The sequence below is a fragment of the Osmerus mordax genome, chromosome 20 (genome assembly GCF_038355195.1).
Source record: "Osmerus mordax isolate fOsmMor3 chromosome 20, fOsmMor3.pri, whole genome shotgun sequence".
Lineage (NCBI taxonomy): Eukaryota > Metazoa > Chordata > Actinopteri > Osmeriformes > Osmeridae > Osmerus > Osmerus mordax.
Window position 1 is genome coordinate 764,143 of NC_090069.1, and position 23,293 is coordinate 787,435.

Consider the following 23,293-nt stretch of genomic DNA (forward strand, 5'->3'; position numbering starts at 1 on the left):
CAGTGACAGAGCAGGTTCAAATCCCCCCTCCAACCCTGTCCAGTATGGCGCTTTGGATAAAAGCACCTGCAAAATGAATGCAAAACAACGAATAGGACATTGTTCCTTTGGTAGATGGTTTTATCCAGAGTGGTATTTAGGCTGTGTGGGATTACCCCCTGAGGACCCTGCTGAAGTTGAGTAGCGTTCTGTCAGAGTCACTCCCTCTCTGACCCTCCTTCCTGTCCAGCCAATCACACTGCCTCCTGTCTACACAGCGTGACTCATAGACCGAGTTTGGGTGCGTTTGGGAGCAGGCAGTGGTAGTGGGCGGAGGGTGGTAGAAGATTGCAGGTTTGAATCCCCCCTCTGTCGCTCTGGAGAACAGTGAATGTTCAACAGGACTTCCATCCCGCTGGCCTGGGTTCTCACTAACCCTGACTGGCTGGCCAGGGTTCTCACTAACCCTGACTGGCTGGCCTGGGTTCTCACTAACCCTGACTGGCTGGCCTGGGTTCTCACTAACCCTGACTGGCTGGCCTGGGTTCTCACGAACCCTGACTGGCTGATTTGTTCCTGATCACAGAGCAGGTCTTGCTTGTTCTTGCGTCTGAAAATGTGAGGAACAGATGTGGTGGATCTGTCCAGGTTCGCTTATAAATCTGTTTACAATTATTTCGTAATCTTTTTTCCAAGTATCCTGGGCTGTATGTTGAGGTCTGTGTTGTTGCTGTATGAATGTAATAGACACATACAGATATGCAGGTACACACACCCCCTCACACATACACCCCCACGGCTCCACCCCCCGCCCCAACCCCCCATACACACACACCCCCACCCCTCCGCACACACACACACCACCCCTGCTCCACCACACCCTAAACTAAACCCACCCTGTGTTGTTGTGTGTTGCAGAGATCGTCCAGAAGGTGCGTAACGGCCAGCGGCCGTACTTCCGTCCGACCACAGATAACAGCTGCCACTGCGCTGAGCTGAGCGGGCTGATGGAGACCTGCTGGGCGGAGGACCCGGCCGAGAGACCCGACTTCACACACATCAAGATCTACATCACCAAGCTCAACAAGTGAGACCTTACACTCACACACACATCAACACATAGCCACGTTAGCATGGCTACGTTTGCGTAGCATAGCCACGTTAGCATGGCTACGTTTGCGTAGCATAGCCACGTTAGCATGGCTACTTTTGCGTAGCATAGCCACGTTAGTGTTGGGACCTGCCACAGTCGTTGGCGTGCCTCAGTGGGTTAGAAAGATGCGTGTGATTGACAGCCCTCAGATGCACTTACGGACGGTGTGACAGGAAAGTGCATCTCCAGCCCTCCTCCCCCTCCACCCCCTCCACCTCCTCCACCTCCACCTCCTCCACCTCAGGCACCAGCCAGCTAACAGAAACACTCTCCCCGTGTTATTTTCATTAAGTTAATGTATGTTGCTGACACCACATGATGGATGCTGTGTTATTCTTGGTCGGGAGTGGAGGGGGGCAGGGGGGTTGAAGGACAAGGGGGTCAGGTGGGGTCATCAGCGCAGGGGGAGGGAACTGATTTAACCTACAGTGGGTAGGGAGCTACACTTCATATGAACAGCTTTGACAGTGTGACGGCTGGGATCGTTAAGGGACTGTAATTTCCCTGGAATCCATCAGATTTTCCTTTCCGGTATACAAGTAGATCCAGCTAACTGTCCTGGTAACAACCACGTGATACGTGTTTACCTGGTAACAAACACACGATACGTGTTTCCCTGGTAACAACCGCACGATACGTGTTTCCCTGGTAACAACCGCAAGATACATGTTTCCCTGGTAACAACCACACGATACGTGTGTCCCTGGTAACAACCGCACGATACGTGTTTCCCTGGTAACAACCACAAGATACGTGTTTCCCTGGTAACAACCACACGATACGTGTTTCCCTGGTAACAACCACATGATACGTGTTTACCTGGTAACAACCACATGATACGTGTTTCCCTGCTGTGTCCCAGGGAAGGAAGCACCAGTATCCTGAACAACCTGCTGTCCAGGATGGAGCAATATGCCAACAACCTGGAGAACCTGGTGGAGGAGCGAACACAGGCCTACTTGGAGGAGAAGAGGAAGGCCGAAAACCTACTTTACCAAATCCTGCCACAGTGAGAACAAATTAAGAATCTCCATGTTTTTATTTAAATTTTTTATTATTATTTCTATTATTTAATAGCAAGACAGGGAAAACAAACCTGAACTTTTGATCAGCAAACTAAAGTAAGTCGTAAGAATATGACACCTCAGTGTTGTTCAAAATCCGCCTGAACAGAATCATTTAATTGTTTGATATCTTGCACTTTCCGAGAGACCCATATTCCGCCCGTCTGGGAAGTGAAGCGTAGAGTGCCGGGGCCGTGACAGAAGACAGGAGGAGGGAGAGGAGGAGGGAGAGGAGGAGAGAGGAGGAGGAGGAGGGAGAGGAGGAGGGAAAGGAGGAGGAGGAGGAGAGGAGGAGGGAGAGAGGAGGAGGAGCAGGAGAGGAGGAGGAGGGAGAGAGGAGGAGGAGGAGGAGAGAGGAGGAGGAGGGAGAGAGGAGGAGGAGAAGGAGAGAGGAGGAGGAGGGAGAGAGGAGGAGGAGATAGGAGGAGAGAGCGGAGAGTGCTGGGGCCATGACAGAGCTGACAAGAAAACTTCTCATTACCGGAGGAGGGAGAGGAGGAGGAGGAGGGAGGAGAGAGGAGGAGGGAGGAGAGAGGAGGAGGGAGGATATATGGCTCGAAACAATCTGATAACGCCACAGAGACCTGGTTCTGTTTAAGCTCTGTCATCTCAGTCCATCCAATTTATCAGAGAGCAGTTTCTGGGAGAACACACAGATACCCTCTCTCTCCTCTCTCTCTATGTCTCTCTCCCCTCTCTCTCTCCCTGCTTAGTCAGACTTATCGGCGCCTACAGTTCTTTTCATTAATGAAAAAAAAGAATTCAAATAAGGTAAATTAGCGGGGCTACGATAACAAGACGACACAGTTATTCAGTCCAGATTGAAAGCTGCTGTTCTGTAGGTGTTAATTCACCATGAGAATGATGATTAATTCGGCTCACATTCGTTTTCACAGCACTAGCATCCCATCCTGTGGGTTTGGAGGGCCAACGCTGTTCTCTCCTCTCTCTCCTCTCTAAATGATCTCTCCTCTCTCTCCTCTCTAAATGATCTCTCCTCTCCTCTCTAAATGATCTCTCCTCTCTCTCCTCTCTAAATGTTCTCTCCTCTCTCTCCTCTCTAAATGATCTCTCCTCTCTCTCCTCTCTAAATGATCTCTCCTCTCTCTCCTCTCTAAATGATCTCTCCTCTCTCTCCTCTCTAAATGATCTCTCCTCTCTCTCCTCTCTAAATGATCTCTCCTCTCTCTCCTCTCTAAATGATCTCTCCTCTCTCTCCTCTCTAAATGATCTCTCCTCTCTCTCCTCTCTAAATGATCTCTCCTCTCTCTCCTCTCTAAATGATCTCTCCTCTCTCTCCTCTCTAAATGATCTCTCCTCTCTCTCCTCTCTAAATGATCTCTCCTCTCTCTCCTCTCTAAATGATCTCTCCTCTCTCTCCTCTCTAAATGATCTCTCCTCTCTCTCCTCTCTAAATGATCTCTCCTCTCTCTCCTCTCTAAATGATCTCTCCTCTCTAAATGATCTCTCCTCTCTCTCCTCTCTAAATGATCTCTCCTCTCTCTCCTCTCTAAATGATCTCTCCTCTCTATGTCTCTCTGTTTCTCTGTCCTCTCTCCGTTTCTCTCTCTCTCTGTCTCTCTCTGTTTCTCTCTCCCCTCTCTCTCTTTATGTCTCTCTCTCCCCTCTCTCTCCTCTCTCCTCTCTCTCTATGTATTTCTCTCCTCTCTCTCCTCTCTCCTCTCTCTCTATGTCTCTCTCCCCTCTCTCTCCTCAGCTCGGTAGCAGAGCAGCTGAAGCGTGGCGAGACGGTGCAGGCCGAGGCGTTCGACAGCGTCACCATCTACTTCAGCGACATCGTGGGCTTCACGTCCATGTCAGCAGAGAGCACCCCGCTGCAGGTACTGACATGAGGCCGCTCTGCCCGGCTCTGCCCCGCGCCCGGCTCTGCCCGGCTCTGCCCCGCGCCCGGCTCTGCCCGGCTCTGCCCCTCGCCCGGCTCTGCCCGGCTCTGCCCCGCGCCCGGCAGACACCCCTCACTGCTCAGTCAGATGGCTGAGCGGTGAGGGAGTCGGGCTAGTAATCTGAAGGTTGCCAGTTCGATTCCCAGCCGTGCCAAATGACGTTGTGTCCTTGGGCAAGTCACTTCACCCTACTTGCCTCGGGGGGAATGTCCCTGTACTTACTGTAAGTCACTAAATGACTGCTAAATGACTAAATGTAAATGTAATGCAACAGGCTTTAAAATGGCCGGTCGAACATCTTGTTATTGACAGAAGGGAACGCCGTGCCAGAGAGGATTTAGACGAGAGCCACGTGTCTTACACAACCTCTCTTACTCAGAGAGCGTTTGATATTACCTAGAGAGAGAGAGAGATAAAGAGAGAGAGTAAGGGAGAGAGAGCAAGAGAAAAAAGAGTTAGAGAGTGAGAAAGGAAGAGCGAGAGAGATAAAACAGTAAAAGAGAGAGAGGAGAGAGAGAGTACCTTTACATGTCTCACAGTTCCCAAGCATACCCCACACACACGGACCTGAACTCTAAATAGAACTGTTATCAGAGTAGGAGCTCATGAGTCAGAGAGTTCTGCTGAATGCCAGCTCTTCTCTCTCACATCCAGAGACGAGATCAAGGCTGCTCGACCTGTAAGGTCCTGAAAGATCCTGAAAGGTCCTGAAAGTCACCTATAGAGGAGAGATGTGTCCGTGTAACCTCAGCGACTCAGAACGTTGTTTCCCCAGAAAAGGCTTAGCCCTCAAACTCTAAACGACATGAAACAAGAGGAGTCATGCTTCTCAGTGCTGCATCACAAATGTCCTCTCAGTAATGCTTGAGTTTTGGGAGACGGCACAAACAGCGTTCTCAGCACAGCAGGCACTCTGCAGCAGGCAGCCGGCACTCTGCAGCAGGCAGCAGGCACTCTGCAGCAGGCAGCCGGCACAGCAGTCATTGGTTGGTGCTGTGAGGGCCAGACAGGCCAACGATCTGGTACATCCTCACACACACTCTCTCTCTCATGGATGGGAAAGTGTGTCAAGAGAAATATATCATAGCTAAATGACGAAAATAGACTTTTAATGTGAATTTAGGTAACTAGGGTTTACTAAATATTGAGGATTGGAGAAATACGTTCTAACGGTTTGATGTTTTTCGGAGACCATCACAATTTTTCATCCTGACCAACAGACCTCTGGGAATTACAGCAGTAACACCAGGTTGAACCACGGCAACACTAAATGCATCATTCTGACCTCACATAAACTGTTTACATCTAGCATAACTATTACTCTGCAAAATCGTGGAGATCTAGAACTTGAAAATATTCAGTCTGTCCGATTGTTTTACTCGATGCAAATGCTTTCTGTCTATAAACTTTTGGTCTGGGCTGCAGTCCATCTGGACGAGCAGAAATATGTAAATCTGAGTCATGCAGAATCTCTCGCAGAACCACAACGGAGCCAGAAACCAGAGCCAACCAAGAGGAGAACCTGAGATTAACTCAGATGCTGTGGAATCTAACTCTGACATTTGTTTGACTCTCCCAAAGTCATTGCACATGTATTCACAGATAAACTCACAGCAGTATGCAAGCTAACTGGTGGGTTTCAGTGCAGGTCTGCAGCGTACTGAATGGCTGCTCTCCTCTCCTACAGGTGGTGACTCTCCTCAACGACCTGTACACCTGCTTTGACGCCATCATAGACAACTTTGATGTTTACAAGGTAAACCCGCCTGTTACCTCACCCCTCCAACCTGCTAACAGCATTCTTTTCATGACGTCACCCACGGCAACAGGTTCTCCTGTGTTGACCTATGACCTCTGTCCTGTTGCCCTGGCTGTCTGTCCTGATCTACGACCTCTGTCCTGTCCTGACCCTTGACCTCTGCCCTGTGTGTGTGTGTAGGTGGAGACCATAGGCGACGCCTACATGGTGGTGTCTGGGCTCCCAGTGAGGAACGGGAAGCTGCACGCCAGGGAGATCGCTGGAATGTCCCTGGCTCTGCTGGAGCAGGTCAAAACCTTCAAGATCCGCCACAGACCTAACGACCAGCTACGGCTACGGGTCGGCATACACACAGGTACCGTCACACGCCTAGCACACGCCTAGCACATGCCTAGCACACACCTAGCACACGCCTAGCACATGCCTAGCACATACCTAGCACACGCCTAGCACACCCCTAGCACACGCCTTATAGGAGAACACACACAGGTACAATCACACGCCTAGCTACTGAGAAAGCGTATGCTTCTAGGAAGCAAGTGTCTGACGGCCAACTTAGTGAATCAAATGTTGGGCGCACCATTCGTTGCCATTTGCCTTTTCTACCCAGACCCTAAAACGCCAGTAATAAATCACAGGTGTCAAGCCTTCAGTCCTTCTCAGACTCACTACTACCTCTCACAGGACAACTGAACTGCTACGACTGCTGACAGTCTGCTGTGTCACCAAGCTAATAACTTACGACATGATTTATTCGAGGGAAAAAGGTTGAGCTTGGCAAGATGTAATTTGTGCATATACTGCACATGGCTGGACCTGACATTGTTAGTGTTCAGGATTATTTTTAGGTGATTATTGTAAACTGTAGTAAATGTGAATGACATTTAATTCCAATATTTTGGTTTTATTTGAGTCAGGAAACCTCCAGAGGCAATCTGAAACAGCAACAATGTTGGTATTTCAAGTCCAGGCTACTTCAGAGGCCAAGGCACATTCAAAACCAAACAAGATCCTTTTCTCACAGCACAGTGAAACTGTTATCTATCCGAAGGCAGTATTTACACTCATATTCAAACACTTTACATCCTCATCCACAACAGATCTTTATGAGGTGTGTGTGGGTAGTTTAGCATTGAGAACACGGTCCTTGTTTAATAATATCTTTCTTCATCCTCCTACACTATTGTAAACCACTTAACTGAGGCGGTGAGATGATGGCGATGACAACACGTCACAGTGCTGGGGAGCGCATGCTGCATATTTAACGGTCTTCCCACCTTTCAGGACCCGTCTGTGCAGGGGTGGTGGGCCTAAAGATGCCCAGGTACTGTTTATTCGGAGATACGGTCAACACGGCGTCACGGATGGAGTCGAATGGAGAGGGTGAGTGTTTTACTCTACAAGCGCTCGCGACACTAAATGTCACGTTCTCGAACCTGGTTGGGGATATTTATGTGTGGATGTGTTTGGTTTCCTCATCGTCTCTGGTTTAGGAACAGATAACAGTTGTTACATACGGTGTTTTCCCGCTCTCATCTAGACTAAAAGTTTACTTGTGTGTTGTGGCTGGCATCACACTGCCAATCAGTCACTACAAGTCACAAGAAAGTCTACAACTTTTTTCATATTTTGTTTAAATCACGAAATACCTCAAATACAATTGCGACATAGGTTTTACAGTTGAAGCCAAGTTTAAAGGCAGTTGTTAGAACCTGCAAGTCTGGTATCACTTCTCACTGGGTGTTAAACCCCTATAAACAGGAGGCCCCAGGATATGTTACCAGCTGTCTCATCACACATTATTGATTAACCGACTCACTTTCCTGTCAGAGCTTCCGTGAATTAATTATTGATGACCCATGCCCTGCGCTCCCCTCGGAGGCTATGCACCACCTGAGCTATCATACGCTGCCTAGGGCCCCTGCACAGCAAACCTGTAAATAACTGTAAGGTACACGTTAACCTCCCCTGTGACTACAGAGACAGATCGGCGACACAGTAACTACACAGTAATACCCATAGTAATAACATTATAGTTACACTTTACATGAAGGTTACATGAACTATCATGTAACTGTCCTCGTGGGTCCTCCCTGTCCCCCACTGTCCCTCCCTGTCCCCCACTGTCCCTCCCTGTCCCCCACTGTCCCTCCCTGTCCCCCACTGTCCCTCCCTGTCCCCCACTGTCCCTCCCTGTCCCCCACTGTCCCTCCCTGTCCCCCACTGTCCCTCCCTGTCCCCCACTGTCCCTCCCTGTCCCCCACTGTCCCTCCCTGTCCCCCACTGTCCCTCCCTGTCCCCCACTGTCCCATCTTTGTCCCCTCACAGCCTTGAAGATCCACCTCTCATCCGCCACCAAGGAAGTGCTGGATGAGTTTGGTTATTTTGACCTCCAGTTACGAGGAGATGTGGAAATGAAGGTGAGTTGTGTTTGTGAGTGAAGCAGCATTTGTACTTTGTAGAACAGTGTAATCACAGTGTAAACATTGTGTAATAAGTGTAACAACGGTGCAATAACAGTGTAGTAACAGTGCAATAACAGTGCAATAACAGTGTAATAACAGTGTAATAACAGTGTAATAACTATGCAATAACAGTGCAATAACAGTGTAATAACAGTGTAATAACTATGCAGAAAGTGTAATAACACCATAATAACAGTGTAATAAAATATAACGTGTATAAACAGTGTAAGAAACTGTGTAGAAAGTGTAATAACGACATAATAACAGTGTAATAACAGTGTAATAAAATATTAAGTGTATAAAGTGCAGGAGATACGGTCCTGACGGGGGAGTCAGATGGCTGAGTGGTGAGGGAGTCAGGCTAGTAATCTGAGCAAGGCACTTCACCCTACTTGCTTTGGGGGGAATGTCCCTGTACTTACTGTAAGTCGCTCTGGATAAGAGCGTCTGCTAAATGACTAAATGTAAATGTAAATAAAGTGTAAAAAATTGTTTAGAAAGTGTAATAACAACATAATAACAGTGTAATAACAGTGTAATAATAACAGTGTAATAACAGTGTAATAACAGTGTAATAACAACATAATAACAGTGTAATAACAGTGTAATAACAACATAATAACAGTGTAATAACAGTGTAATAACAGTGTAATAACAACATAATAACAGTGTAATAATAACAGTGTAATAACAGTGTAATAACAGTGTAATAACAACATAATAACAGTGTAATAACAGTGTAATAACAACATAATAACAGTGTAATAACAGTGTAATAACAGTGTAATAACAGTGTAATAACAGTGTAATAACAGTGTAATAACAGTGTAATAACAAATGTTCCCATCTCTGCTCAGATGACATGTAATAACAGTGTAATAACAGTGTAATAACAACATAATAACAGTGTAATAACAGTGTAATAACAACATAATAACAGTGTAATAACAGTGTAATAACAACATAATAACAGTGTAATAACAGTGTAATAACAGTGTAATAACAGTGTAATAACAACGTAATAACAGCGTAATAACAGCGTAATAACAGCGTAATAACAGCGTAATAACAGCGTAATAACAGTGTAATAACAACATAATAACAGTGTAATAACAGTGTAATAACAGTGTAATAACAGTGTAATAACGACATAATAACAGTGTAATAACAGTGTAATAACAGTGTAATAACAGTGTAATAACAGTGTAATAACAGTGTAATAACAGTGTAATAACAGTGTAATAATAACATAATAACAGTGTAATAACAGTGTAATAACAGTGTAATAACAGTGTAATAACAGTGTAATAATAACATAATAACAGTGTAATAACAGTGTAATAACAGTGTAATAATAACATAATAACAGTGTAATAACAGTGTAATAACAGTGTAATAATAACATAATAACAGTGTAATAACAGTGTAATAACAGTGTAATAACAGTGTAATAACAGCGTAATAACAGCGTAATAACAGCGTAATAACAGCGTAATAACAGCGTAATAACAGCGTAATAACAGTGTAATAACAGTGTAATAACAGATGACATGGCCGTAAAAAACAAACTGAAGCATGGCTGTGTAAAAAAAAAGAGAAAAAAAAAGAAAAGAAAAAAAAAAGTGTGTTTATGACCGGATGAACTTTCTCTAGGGACGTTTGGACAGCCATGCCTCTTAAGGAGAATCTGCCTCTCAGTGGAAATCAGCAGAGCAACTCCTCTGCATTGACGACTCTATTGATCCATGTGTTTTTCCAGGGCAAAGGGAAGATGAGAACCTACTGGCTCCAGGGAGAGAAGACCGATGTGTATGTTATCTGAGCGGCTGGCTGATAACGAGCGGACATAAAGGAGCCGACCACAGGGGCTTCCATGGCCAAGACTGCTTTATTTGTTCTAGAATAAGTCCTTAAGGTGATTTCCTACCTTGAACAACATTATTTACTAAACAGTCATTTGGGGGAAGGAGGCGGGTTGGGGACAGAAAAATTCAAGGTACGACATTGTTATTGTACCTGCAAAAAAAAAATAATAATAATAAAAAGGGTTAGGATGTTTTTGTATGAAGAACCTTTCTTGTCCTGAGAGTGAGTAATTTTCAATGCTAAATTCTTATTTTTTGTGCTTTCTATATTAAGATTTGTATGATGTGTTTGGAAGTCAATGATGTATTCATATTTCCTTATGGAATTCTGGAAGGATAGGAGCAGTGTTCAACTCAACATCAATTCAGAGGTCCTAAAGTGGTGTTAGACAGTACAAGATGATATATGTATATATGTATATCCAAGATATTGTAAGATATTTTGTTCAATAAACTGATTAAAATTCAATATTTGCTTTTATTCAACCAGGTTTTACACTTGAGTCAACCACACTAGTATTCTGAGTTTTATAATGAGTTCTATTGAACATTATTAAACACAGTTATACAATCCTTCTTTATAGACATAGGCAATTAAATTGCATTATTTTTCTAACATCTTTTTACCTTTGAAAGAGTGGGTAAACGTCTTCATATATCTTCCATCTGTTTAGTCATTGCCGTCCAAATTAACGGGTAAATAGGCCACGTCCCCTTGACAACACTTTTGCAAATAGTTTCATCCAAATATAGCTGAAAGATAGCTGAAACAGAATTTTTTATTTGACTGTCCTAGAATATCTAATATCTCGACCGAAATGGATACAGACATTGTTGGAAGGGTTACACTCTCTAAGAGTAAAACTAAATTAGTCATTTCAAAGTCAAGGAAACTCTACCTGCCTATGATAATACACCCAGGTTATTTTATGACCCAAAGGGAATCTGAAATGGCTCTTCTGTTGAAATTGCCGTGGTACCTTAGAGAGATTAAACTCTATTATTAGAACTGTTCCCTGATACAGCCCTTTTCAGGCCATTTCAAACCCACTTTAATATCCCGATAATCAAACTCCTGGTTTGACATTTCAGACATATGATATTTAGGCTTAAGCCTATAGCTACTATCTATTTAATATATTTAGACTACCGAAGATTTGTCATCAACTCAGCTCTATATGAAGCAGCCTGTATTATCCGCCTTTGATGAAACACACCATTTTATAATGCTCATCTTATAATGATAAAACTCAAGAGCGAACAACTACAGTTCATTTACCAGTTTTTAAAACAGATGGAAAAATGTGCGTTTCGGGGGACGGGAGAGTACGTATTGGAGGAAGGCGCTGTGCAGAGCCGATGACATCAGCGGCCATTACCATTCCATTAGCAGCTGTGGAAGACGCAAAGCGCGCGCGTCTTGGTCTCCGCGGGAGAGAACAGCTTCCTCCTGCACTGCACGCCTCCTAATTACCGCCCACGCCTCCTTGCTGTCACGGCGACACGCTGACTGTTACCGACTCACGGATGGAAGAGTTGAGTTCCTCAACGTTCAGGTTGCGACATGATGGGGAGATCATCAACACAATGCCACCATCAGTGAGAATCCATGGGAACTAACACACTGTAGTCTACTTGCGGGTTAATTCATTAAGTTCATTATTGTTTTCTACAGAGAGGAAAGCATCTGTAATGTAATCTGACTGAGAAGATCGCAACAAACACTGCTAGGTGATTAGAGCTGGTACAAGCTGCAGTGCATCGGTGTGTGGCAGAAATGCATTACAAGCAAAGCTTACATCTAAGATTAGATGTAGGCCCCACGGTGTCAACACACAAACACTTACAGTATTTAATTGGCATTACAAGTCTGGTATTACTTTGATCCAATGTCTAAAATAAATGTGCAAGTAGTCTCTATGCTGCAAGCAATCTTTCTTAATCACATTTCTGTTGGAATATTAAGAAATGCATTTAATTGCATTTGTTGCTTCCGCCAAGAAGGTCATGGAATGTTTTTTTCTTCTTCATGTTCATCAGTTGTTTTTGTGGGACACACACACACACATTGCATAAACGTAGTCTAAAATTGCCGGTTGCCATAGCTACCTCCAACTAATCCCCGCTGAAAGCGCGGAGAGCAACACCGTGCAGAATTGTCTCCTTGATTGACACAACGCACATCTGAATCGGTGCCACGCGCTGTGATGTGGAGGCAGAGAGGGAGTCGATATCGGTAGGGTGGGAGGCAACTGAGCCGGGCTCAACCTACAGTCTACTCCTGCTTTCTCTGACCCGTAATAGGCTTTCTTGTCATTTGTCCAAGCACAATAGCCTGATAGTTTTTTTCGCCCGGGAGAGCGGAAGGAAAATCTATCTTTTTGTTCTCCTTCCCAATGTTCAGTTGTGGTAATTGGCGGTTGCGAAAGGCACGCTGCTCGAGATGCCGCATCCGGCAGTGAAGTTGAACAAGCAGAGAAACACAGACGCCAACTGAAAGAGCGTTGCTGATGTGACCCTAACCCTAACCCTACAAATGAGCAATGAGCGTGACTATCTCAAGATAGTGAGAAATGTTTAGTAATACTTTTTTTATTTCGAGATCATTAATGTTAGAATTTGTTGTAATCTAACATATTGTATTCTTTTCTGTTTGTGGAAAGCAATACACAAGGTGAGATGCCAAAAAGACATAACGAAGACCATCACAGAGGGAAAATATCGTTTACATATCACAGTCAGTTGTGTGACGTGTCCACAAAGCTGGGTTAGTAGTCGCTTATGTCTATCCCAGGAGGGTGGAGCTGATGGATGGTAGGGGTGCTGAAACTGGAGTTCTTCTTGAATGGAGAGTCTCTGGTCCTCACTGGAGTCACTCCCTGACAGGACCAGCACAGACCAGACCGTCACAACACTGAAGGTGTGCATGTTCACACACCAACATTACTAACATGCAAAATGAGAATCAACATTTATTCAGCATGTGACGATGTGTGTGTCATCGATTAATATGAAGCGTTTCAATACTGAAGATGTATGAGTATGTGTGTTGGCCTTAAATTTTTTTATTTTTAACGTTAGAAAAGTGTTAGTAACATCAGTGAATATTAAACTGAATTGTGTTGCACACAAAGTATTGGAATGTCTCATTGAAGGATGTCGTAGTAATTAAAGAGTAGAAAAGATACGGTCGTTTGACCTGGATTTGTCAACCTTGTAAGGTTTTATTGAGATGTGAGGATGTCATTATTTTTTTCTATCTCGGTTGGAGATGAAAAAAACTGAAGGCTAACAGAATGTTTTATCCACTCTCAGCAGAAAAAGTAAAACACACAAACACTACTATAATGTTCTGCAGTTTGTGATAAGGAACGAACAGAGATAAAGGTATTTTGACTGGTTCATCGGACTGACCTGTACTCGTGAATGATTCTCATTCCAAAAGGAAATTGCCTGGTCTCTTTTGTAATCATGCTCCTATAGTCAAAAACAAACAACAACATTAGATATGTGTTGCACAGGTCTCCAGTAGTGAAAGGCTGTAGATATGATGTTGGTTTCAGTAGAATACCCCTGTGGGCTTTGGAAGGTGAGACCGGAAGCCCTCCATGTGGAAGTCTTTCTGAGTGGTCGAGCAGAACTCTGTTTTCGTAGACTGCGGGTGGAACTCCATGAGCGTCTGCTTACTGTCAGATAGGGAAGTAGAGACATATCACCATGAGAACCAGCGGTGTCCTTATCACTTTAAAACAGTCTGCCATCGTCTCTCCACACTTCCCTGTGCGACTGTAGACATCTATATTCATATCTGTTACATCGCAAGCACTCTTTCTGTGGGAAGAGGATCCAAACCTAGATGTTTTTTTGGGGGTATAACTGTCATAATATGTTAATATGGAGGTCACAGTAACTGCAGTGTTATTTCAGGACACACCAAGTAGCCTGCAGTAGCTGGTCAGATATTGGGACTATGCCTGTGCTCTGTCACCAGATAAACTGACCACCCCATGACTACAGTACCGTATGCCATCAGTTTAGCACCTTTAACTGCTTTGGTTGAACTCCACTAAACATGTTTTGACTAGGTATTTAAAGAGATGTTCTTTTTATCGTAAGAAACAAACTAGCCTGTATTAAACGCTCAGTAAAACTTTTTTTAGACTGTGTGGTTTTTACTGGCACCGGACACTAGCAATGAGATACTGTCTCTCCTTGAACAATCATTTTTCAATCATGTCTCTCCTGCCTTTGTACCATGTCGTAATAAAGTTATAATAATATATAATAAAGTTACTCTAATACCACTTGTTGAGTTTCAGATTGTTACAGACATATTTTATTAACCACATTACAACGTGTGAGAAGAATACATGTACTGTAAAATCACATCCTACACTCTAATCAAAAAGTGCAAGGTTTTTACTGACCTGTAAAACCATATTACATCACTTCCTCCCACAAGCGATTCAGAACGACGTCTAGCACATCTAGTCTTTTGAAAGATGAAATCTTGAAAAACTTAACCTTGAAACAGTTGACCTACCTTATTTCCTTGTAGAGCTGTTTTTCCAAAAGTTCACCTCTTATGCCTGAACAAAGTAAAGACAAAATTGAGAAACAAAATAAATGACATAGAAACCTCAACAGAAGAGTAATCAGAATAATCAGAAGTTGATGAAAACCTCAGACACAAGGCCAAGTAAGGGAATATAACAAGATGGGCCTGATTCCCAAGTACTTGCAAATGCAAATCTACAACCAGATGAAGTGGCTTTGAATGCTGCTCCTTTTCAAACAGCAGGATGTATTGCCTGCCAGCAGCACATTTACATTTAGTCATTTATCCAGAGCGTCTTACAGTAAGTACAGGGACATTCCCCCGAGGCAAGTAGGGTGAAGTGCCTTGCCCACAACACACAATGTCATTTTGCATGGCCGGGAATCGACCCAGCAACCTTCTGATTACTAGCCCGATACCCTAACCGCTCAGCCAAGACTAATGAAGCACTCTTGTAAGGAACTCATCACACCTCTGCTTAATAATACAGTCATTTTACAAAACAAGATATATATATACACACCCCTCAGTCTCACCCCTGTGCCCTTGGGGGGGGTGAAGTCTGTTTTCACTGTGGTGTCTCCTTCGACTCTTGACGACAGGTCCACGCTGAGAATCCCTCTGTGTCCATGTTTGTGGATCTGAGATCTGGAATGTTCCGTGTCCAGAGCAGCTGTGGCCCTCTGAATAAAAGATTGACATGTTCTCGCATCGAGCCTGATAACATGTTCTGTAGAGTACACTTCTGAGTTACACTTCTGTGGCGTCTATTATCATAGCACACATTCTTCCTGGGATGGAGACAAGGCATTCAAAGGTAATTCCTCACTGTATATAACCTCTAAATCATATAGTCACTTGCTTAAAATATGTCACTATGTGTTGAGAATGTGCCCTAACAAGATCAATGGATGGACAGACAGACAGACAGGCAGACAGATAGATACTGTAGTAGATAATACAAATGAATAGATCAAGCTAGCCTAGTTAGCCTAGCCCTATTACTGCAAGCCAACTGACCTCCTCTACCCAATTATGCAGCAAACACTTTCCAGATGGTTTCTCTTCCACAGAGATATCCAATGTACTCATGTTTTCAATGGTAGAATGCCAATGCAAAAAAAAGTATTAGCGAGCTAGTCTACAATTGTAATGAGTTTATGAGAAACCTGCCTAGCTAACTCAAGTAGCCAGCTTCACTGTCTAGCATTCTGTTGTCAGAAATGTAACCATGGCGACTGTCCACACAGTTATATCGTGGCTGCATCGTTCAACAAGTCTTTCGAGCTGCTTTCTAATCTATGCAATAAGATTTCGTAAGATTTGGTTACTAAAAACCTATTATGGTATTAAAAGTTTTTTTTAAATCTGGATTTGAAGTGTAATTTGGATAAGAGAAAAATTACATAAAAAATAGGCTAGATGAGGAAGACGAAAACGTTATAAAAGTATCAGTTATTAATCATTTTCCATTTCATCTGCTGCAATTCCTGACAGGACTTGTGTCCATTCCCCTAACTGACACATGAAGTCAACACATGCCCTAAAAAGGTGGGTAGGTCAGTCTTCAGATGTGCCCATTGGTCGTGCACAAAGCGGCCAGTCACGGCCCGTTTTCTCCTGAGATCCATATGTGGAGAGGGATGGGAGAGTAAACGTTGATTTCTAACAGCTGTCCAGAGAATTGAGCAAAGTTTAAACATTGCTTCCTGTCTATTCAACAGACATCTTTTCAGCCCGAGTTGCCAAGTCGTTCTCCTCTCGGAAACCTGGCCTCTCAAACTCAAAAATGTAAACTGAACAAGGGGTGTTTGGATTCGTGCATTTGCTTCTTCTAATCAGTGAAATATCCAGATACACAAAAAGAGAAGCGGTTATAATACGACGACCAGAATAGTATCCCAGCTTTGAGTAAAGGATCGTTTGGGTCTCAGGTAAGCTATTGAGAGAGGTAGGCAGTCCCTAGAGGTGCAATTAAGGTGGATAAAGCCGATGGTAAGACTGTAGACATTGTCTTGATTTCAAATTCCAACAGTTCGCCAGCGTTCCCCACTCCCAGAGGCCTCACGAATCGATGAAGACCATCTAATCCGTCTAGGCTTTCATTGATGGAACGTGGACAAATTAGGCCTATTTGACACAGTTGTATGCTACTTTTAATGTACAAGGAAATAACGTATTGCGTGCTTTAATCAATCAAAGATTGAGCATTGAATGCCTTTATCTCCAGTCCAGTCATAGCATGAAGTTTTAACGTGATTCCATCGGTTCTACGTCACGTGGACAAACCACGCGGGCCTGTTATTCTTCTGCAGTCAATAACGACATTTTACCAACAAAGAATTCCAACTTCGCACGACCTACTACTTTTTACACAAGCTTTATTATAAGCTATTGGCCAGGTGCACAGCATACCAATCACCTAACAACAGAACCGCCAAACGGCCAGACCTCAAAAAACGCTGCGTAAACTCAGCCGCTATGTTTTTCATGAAACGCTATGAGTTATTTTCTGTTTGAAAATGTGTTCAATTCTCATAAAGAGAGTAATGTAGCCTAATCAAACTTATGTCTGTATTTTGACATGAGGTTTGAAGGGTTTCTTGTAAAATCCTTTATCCTTTCTTGTAAAAGAAAGAATGGTCTACCTTGGTCGGAATGTTTTACAGCTAGGCTGACAATGTTATCAATGTGTTGTGTCATAACAGCAGTCACAATGAATTCTCTTTCTCAAGAATTTTTCTTTAGTCTGGTGGCCATTTGTTTGATGTAGCCTAATGTCATTACTGCCACTGAATGATAAACTTAATAAAAAGGAAACATATGTTAACCTACGCCTACGCTATAATATGACTTTTCATAAATAATCCCCAAAACACAGGAAGAGAAATCCACACATTGAAACTTTTTTTAAAGTGCACATAATTCAGTAGGCCCAGCCTACATTTAATTTCCTTAAATCTTCCTAACTCCTGGAAAACAAACACATTGGCCTTAAAAGATGACTTGCACAGTACAAGTCCTTGCAGTTAGGTTAAAAATAGCTGGAGCATTCGACTGAAATGTGCAAGGCCCTTCTAAAATACACACTTTCTAACGGTTGTACTCGCGAAGTTCAGACCAACATCCCACCCCCCAGCATTAACAGTGTGGCTTATGTGTGGTCACTGAGGGCGCTGTTATTAGGAAGGGGAACACATTCTCCACAGCATGTCTATGTAATTCATTCTTCCATCCTTTCACTGAACAATTTTTTTCATCATCAGACTTTTCCTGCTTAACCAACTGGTTGATCGAATTGTTTTTTCTGTTCCTTATCTTGAAAACATGTTGTCCATAAATCTCCATGGCTACTAGTATCTTGTCAGATCTATTTGTGTGTGCTTGTGTGTGTGCGCGCATGTGTGCGTGCGTGTGTGTGTGTAGGTTACCACGCTTCATCATCTCTACCCTCAACAGCACTCAGAGGCTTACGGTCTTTGTGATTACGTTCTCTTCCCCTCACCTAAATGGAGGCTGGCTCTTACGTGCTCACATACGGCGGGGTCCACAGACAGAGTGAGCTAGGTGGCGTCTTCAAGCCCAGGTCAGCTTTCATCTACTGCAGTGACTTTCATCTCTTCCCAACAATGACCACGGCTAGCTCCAGGTCTGACCTGCCCCTCACTAGCCTTCTCCTTTTACTCCCTAATGAGTCTCCGTCTCTATGGCTGTCAGGCACAGGCAAGCGTAGCTCTCAGCTTGCTTTTATCAAGGCAGTGGAAGCCTACATTAGTGACACCGTAATGGTCCCTGGTGACTCTTACTATTAGCACGGAGCCAAATCTGTGATTTCACCAGATAGGTTAATGGTTACATTAACACAGATTCACTTGATAATTTTAGAAAATAGAAAATGTTATTTGGTTAATATCCTGACTGTAGTCCCTACACTGCCTCTTCCTCATATCGGTGCATCAGAAAGCTTTCTACAAAATCCTCGCCCAGCCTCAGAAAGGGTTGTCCTCTTCATGTCTCGAGACGAAATCCTCGCGCCGCTGGCGGGAAGAGCCAAGATTCCAATCACTGAAACCTCAAACCAGCTAGTAGAATGCGCCGCCGTGGAATTTCAACAACATAATTCAATTTGTGCCTGTTAATATGCGCTATTCATCACTGTTAGATCTGCACCCTGTATTTACCTAGCTGGAATAACACTTGAGTCCGTACACTGTGGCCTGCCTCTCCGTGTTGTTACAGAGAGGAGCGGCGCTGTGAGAAGAAGGGGCCCGCGTTATGTGAGAGGTACTGTCTCCCTTTGGAGCGCGGACGCGGTCTCCCCCCCTTCCCCCTCCGCCCCCTTTCAAACCCCTGAGTCCAGGGTTAGGGTTTTGCTTGGCACCCATCAGCGTAGTCAGCTGGTCTCCACATCTTGGCCTTGCACTTCCAAACGGCCATTTTTTTCTTTTTTATTATTATTATTTTTTGGTGAACTTTTTTTCTCTCTCCTTGTGAGAAGGTATAGCAGTGTCGCAGACTCGCAGGCTGATTCTCTGTGAAGCACAAACACCTCCAGCTGCCTCGGCGCCCAAGGAAAAGAAACGAGAAAGGTTCCCGGTCCTTCCTGATTCGCTGCCTCACCACTGTCCAGGAAAGAAAACGAAAGGCGGAAAATAGCTGTATTATTCCCATAAATGTTCGGAGCACAGAGTACAGAGACACGCAGTGTTTCACGTTGCTTTGAGCCGCTGCCCGTTCCAGCAGGTATTTATGACACACAGAATGGCACGCGCACGGTGCGAGATGGACACATAAAAACCGTGATGTTATAGACGAGGGCAGCGCCGGACACATGGCCCACATCTGTACTCCCATAACCTCACACACCAGCAGCCAAGCAAACACCTGGACAGAGACACAGAGACCACCAACAGATAAATCCTCCTCTCTCTGCTGTAACGACAGTATCCACAACACGCTGCGGTCCACGGGTCGGCCCTGCGGCCGAGGCTCCGGCCTCACAGTGTTTTAGCATTCCCAATGTTTATAGAAGTAAGCTATTAGATCTGTAACTGTATTTAGTTCACCTACAGATCTAAAGGTTGACGAAATGTATGACGTCGTCACCCAATCTAGTGACTTTGAGCGACTTTTTAGGGAGCCACAAGCGACTTCTGGTGAGATTTTATTGGCAACATTGGAATGACAACGCCATTTTGTGCACATCATGCCAGAACGCCACAGGACAGAGAGAGACTAACAGAGACATTTATCTGTTTAAGATTTGTCTCCACTTGTTTCCAATTCTCCTCTTCCTGTTTGGGTGTCCAAGCAGTGATGTTCTTTCCCTCAGCCAACAAAAAGAGATTGATGTATTGTTTCAATCACCCTGTTTGGGACGAACACACTTTCCAGTGTAGTGTTCTGGATCCTTCTATCTTCCATCTGGTCGGGCTACAGGTCACGTGTTCTCTCTGACCAAAAGACAACAGGCCAGCTAAGACACATGCATTTAATTAATTCAGCTTTCATCCACGGAAACGTCCGAATAGCGCACATATTTTGAGAACGCTTAAGAGAAGCCCAAAGTTCTACACGTCACACGACGGATGTACGACAGAAACCAAAACAAGGTAACATCTCGTGTGACTGCAGACGTCTTTCGTGGAAGCCAGAGACGCCGTGCAGAACAGAGCTACGCTGCTCAGCTAGAAATGGTGCATGGCCTTCTCCGTCTGCGCACAGCAGCACCACCATTACCTCTGGAATACCTCCTGCAATTGCTTCCAGACTACACGGTTAGATATTTCTCAGGAATGTTGTGGCTGTTGTGTGTTTGAACAATGTTATTTATGTAGTTTTCAGGACTAAAAGCCCCCCCTACTCCACCCCCGTTCTTCACTGTCATATAAACAACTCACCCTCCGAGGACAAACAACTGCCGTTCGTCGAGTTTGTTTACTAGCATGTTGAATGTTCTGCATCCTCGTACGTCTTCGCGTGTCGCAGGACATCACCCGTTTCCCTGCTGAAAAGTAGAAAGTCTCTTTTCTATTGTTGACGAACTGCATGCTCTCGTCTCAAACTGGTGCCAGTAGAAATGAATCATCGTCCTCTCAAGACCTCATCCCCTCTTTGAGCCACTCTGCTTCTTAGAACCCAATTATTTTTGACATTTAACTAGCAGACCATGATGTCTGGAGTGTTTAATTGCAGAGAACAATAATACTAACTCCTTGTTACCTTTCCACAGCGAGTTAAAACCGGTTTCACTCTGTAAGGAATAGACAACTTTAGAGGAGGCCATTAGTGATTCCTGAGATTCACACAGAGACCAAACTGTTCAAGTTTACTCCTCTTAATTGGGTAACTGCGGAAAGTACCTTCTCAGAGCATTTTCTCACAGCAGCAGATCTAATGATATTGGAATAATGTGAACAAATTCTCTATCTTTAGCATCTTTGATCCATGCGTCGTAATAACAAGTCTTCTTCTTTGAAGAGTGCGGTGTAATGTTGCTGTGTTCTCACACTGGCTCAACTCCCCCCACCCCCCAAACCAAAATCTGAGACTTGAAGGACACTCACATTAAAGTAGCCATAAACAGACAGGATTTCCAAGATGCCATCTCCCCCCAAATGGAAGACAGAAACACACACTGGAAACACATATTTGAAAACATCTCACGCAGGGCCTGCAGCTGACCTCAGGTCATTCCTGTCGATTTAAAAAACATCCGTGACTGTTAGAAGCGGGCCTCAGAGAAGGAGAAGGTTTCCGTGCTTGATGTCTGAGTCTCTCTGCAGCCCGGCAGAGCTTAACTCTGAAACCCTCACGCCACAGCTCATCTAGCTCCAGTGGTTATGTGAGCACAGGTGCTCAAGCCCCTCATCAGGTCTCCCTGGTGTGTGTGTGTAATCACCGAGGCTGTAAATACACCAAGCAGCGGCTCTTAGGTAAATATTCAAATTTCACCCGAAAACCTCTGCGACCAATCAGTCGAATACTCTGGATTTAGATGTTTGCTGTCTTCATCGTGGAACACAGATGGAGGGTGTGTGTGTGTGTGAACTTCCACGTCAACAGAGAGTCCTGCTGGTTCTGTCTGGTGTCACATGCACAACAAACACTTCAACAGTCATTGGTTTACTCACCAACTGTAATCCCACCTGAAATCCCTTATTGGACATTGTTAAAGCCGGTGTAGGAGAGAGGTCCGGACACCATGGAGGACGTCTGAACACAGGGCGGTCTACAGGTGGCTAATCCCTCTCTTTTGTTTTACAGGGGGAGATTTGTGGGGTCCTGTCTCCTTCACAATGGGACCCCACAGTTTCATCCTCACAAAGTCCCACGAGGGGTTGACAGAAGCAGGTAAGCTTGATTAACACCGTGAGACAAAACACTCCAGGCCAGGATGAGTTCTCATCTCGATCTCAACGAATTCAAACAAGGAAACGGCCCCGACATGGCCAATCCAGGACACCCCAAACGGTATAAAAGACCCCGACGCAAGTCTCAGAATCAGAACGTCGAAGCGAGAGCTTGTGAACCCAGCGAAGCCCTCCTCTCCTCAGACCTCCAAGATGAGACTCTCCATCCTCTCCGTGCTGCTGGCCGTGGCGCTCTTCTCCGAGTGCTTCTCGCCGTCCAGCTCCACCCCGCTGAGCAAAACCGAGGACTCCGGCCCAGAGCCAGACGCGCTGCTCGCCGACGATCCGTCCGAAGACCTTGGCCGCCTGGGGAGCACCAGGATCATCGTGGTGGGCGACGCGGGGCTCTGGAGGGGCATGAGGGGTCTGGACAGACTGCCGCTGTACAGGCAGAGCTTCCTGGAGCGCAGGGAGGGGAAGGATGCCCAGGACCCCAGCCTCTCCGTCTACAGGAGGGACACCATGAGGTGCATGGTGGGGAGGGTGTACCGGCCATGCTGGGAGGCCTAGAGAGGCCTCCGTGCCTGCTGCCTTCCAGGCCTCCACCCTGGACCCTCCACCCTGGACCCTCCAGCCTGGACCCTCCAGCCTGGACCCTCCACCCTGGACCCTCCACCCTGGACCCTCCACCCTGGACCCTCCACCCTGGACCCTCCAGCCTGGACCCTCCAGCCTGGACCCTCCAGCCTGGACCCTCCAGCCTGGACCCTCCAGCCTAGATCCTCCATGCCCTCCACCCTAGATACCCTTCATCTTGGATCCTCCAACATCGACTCTCCCCCTTCGCACCTCCCCTCTCGTCTCCTCTCTCTGAGGGGCGGACGGATCGTCGGTGCTGCATCCTGTTCTGCCTAACCTCCAGTTGTGTCATAGTCCGACGATGTTCGTTGTGTGTGTCTATCTTGACGAATCAACATCCACAGTTAAACAATTAAATGACAGAAAATCGAATATTGCGTCTTGTGTGTTTTTTATATGGAGTGTTTCACTGCAGGATATCACTCTGAATAGCACTAACGAGTTTCATATGTGGAAAAAGTAATTGAAGCGATTGTAGATGGGTTAATATGAGCGTCTTGTTTTGATGGCACTAAGCGGCCCAGAGGGGTGGAGTCTGGACCGGTAAACTTATTC

The 23,293-nt window shown here is 45.0% G+C and overlaps 2 protein-coding genes and 2 long non-coding RNA genes across 4 annotated transcripts in view; 2 read left to right on the forward strand and 2 right to left on the reverse strand.

The window, feature by feature from the left end:
• Positions 1-10,658, forward strand: part of npr2 (natriuretic peptide receptor 2) — a 34,084-nt gene extending 23,426 nt beyond the window's left edge. Inside the window, exons 15-22 of the mRNA XM_067258014.1 lie at positions 898-1,066; positions 1,995-2,141; positions 3,914-4,037; positions 5,788-5,856; positions 6,040-6,214; positions 7,144-7,242; positions 8,188-8,279; positions 10,084-10,658. Coding sequence (XP_067114115.1) covers positions 898-1,066; positions 1,995-2,141; positions 3,914-4,037; positions 5,788-5,856; positions 6,040-6,214; positions 7,144-7,242; positions 8,188-8,279; positions 10,084-10,146 — 938 coding nt within the window. The 3' untranslated portion in view covers positions 10,147-10,658. The remainder of the gene's footprint in view (positions 1-897; positions 1,067-1,994; positions 2,142-3,913; positions 4,038-5,787; positions 5,857-6,039; positions 6,215-7,143; positions 7,243-8,187; positions 8,280-10,083) is intronic.
• A 2,158-nt stretch (positions 10,659-12,816) lies between these two features.
• LOC136964350 (uncharacterized) lies at positions 12,817-13,817 on the reverse strand. The gene is made up of 3 exons (XR_010879062.1): positions 13,761-13,817; positions 13,604-13,666; positions 12,817-13,068 (listed from the first exon to the last, which is right to left on the reverse strand). It is a non-coding gene; the product is annotated as an uncharacterized lncRNA (long non-coding RNA).
• A 922-nt stretch (positions 13,818-14,739) lies between these two features.
• Positions 14,740-20,695, reverse strand: LOC136964353 (uncharacterized). The gene is made up of 3 exons (XR_010879063.1): positions 20,648-20,695; positions 15,271-15,430; positions 14,740-14,778 (listed from the first exon to the last, which is right to left on the reverse strand). It is a non-coding gene; the product is annotated as an uncharacterized lncRNA (long non-coding RNA).
• Positions 20,696-22,270: 1,575 nt separating this feature from the next.
• pmchl (pro-melanin-concentrating hormone, like) lies at positions 22,271-23,101 on the forward strand. The gene has a single exon (XM_067258444.1). The coding sequence runs from the start codon at positions 22,313-22,315 to the stop codon at positions 22,667-22,669; it is 357 nt and encodes a 118-aa protein (XP_067114545.1). The 5' UTR covers positions 22,271-22,312; the 3' UTR covers positions 22,670-23,101.
• The last annotated feature ends 192 nt before the right edge of the window (positions 23,102-23,293 follow it).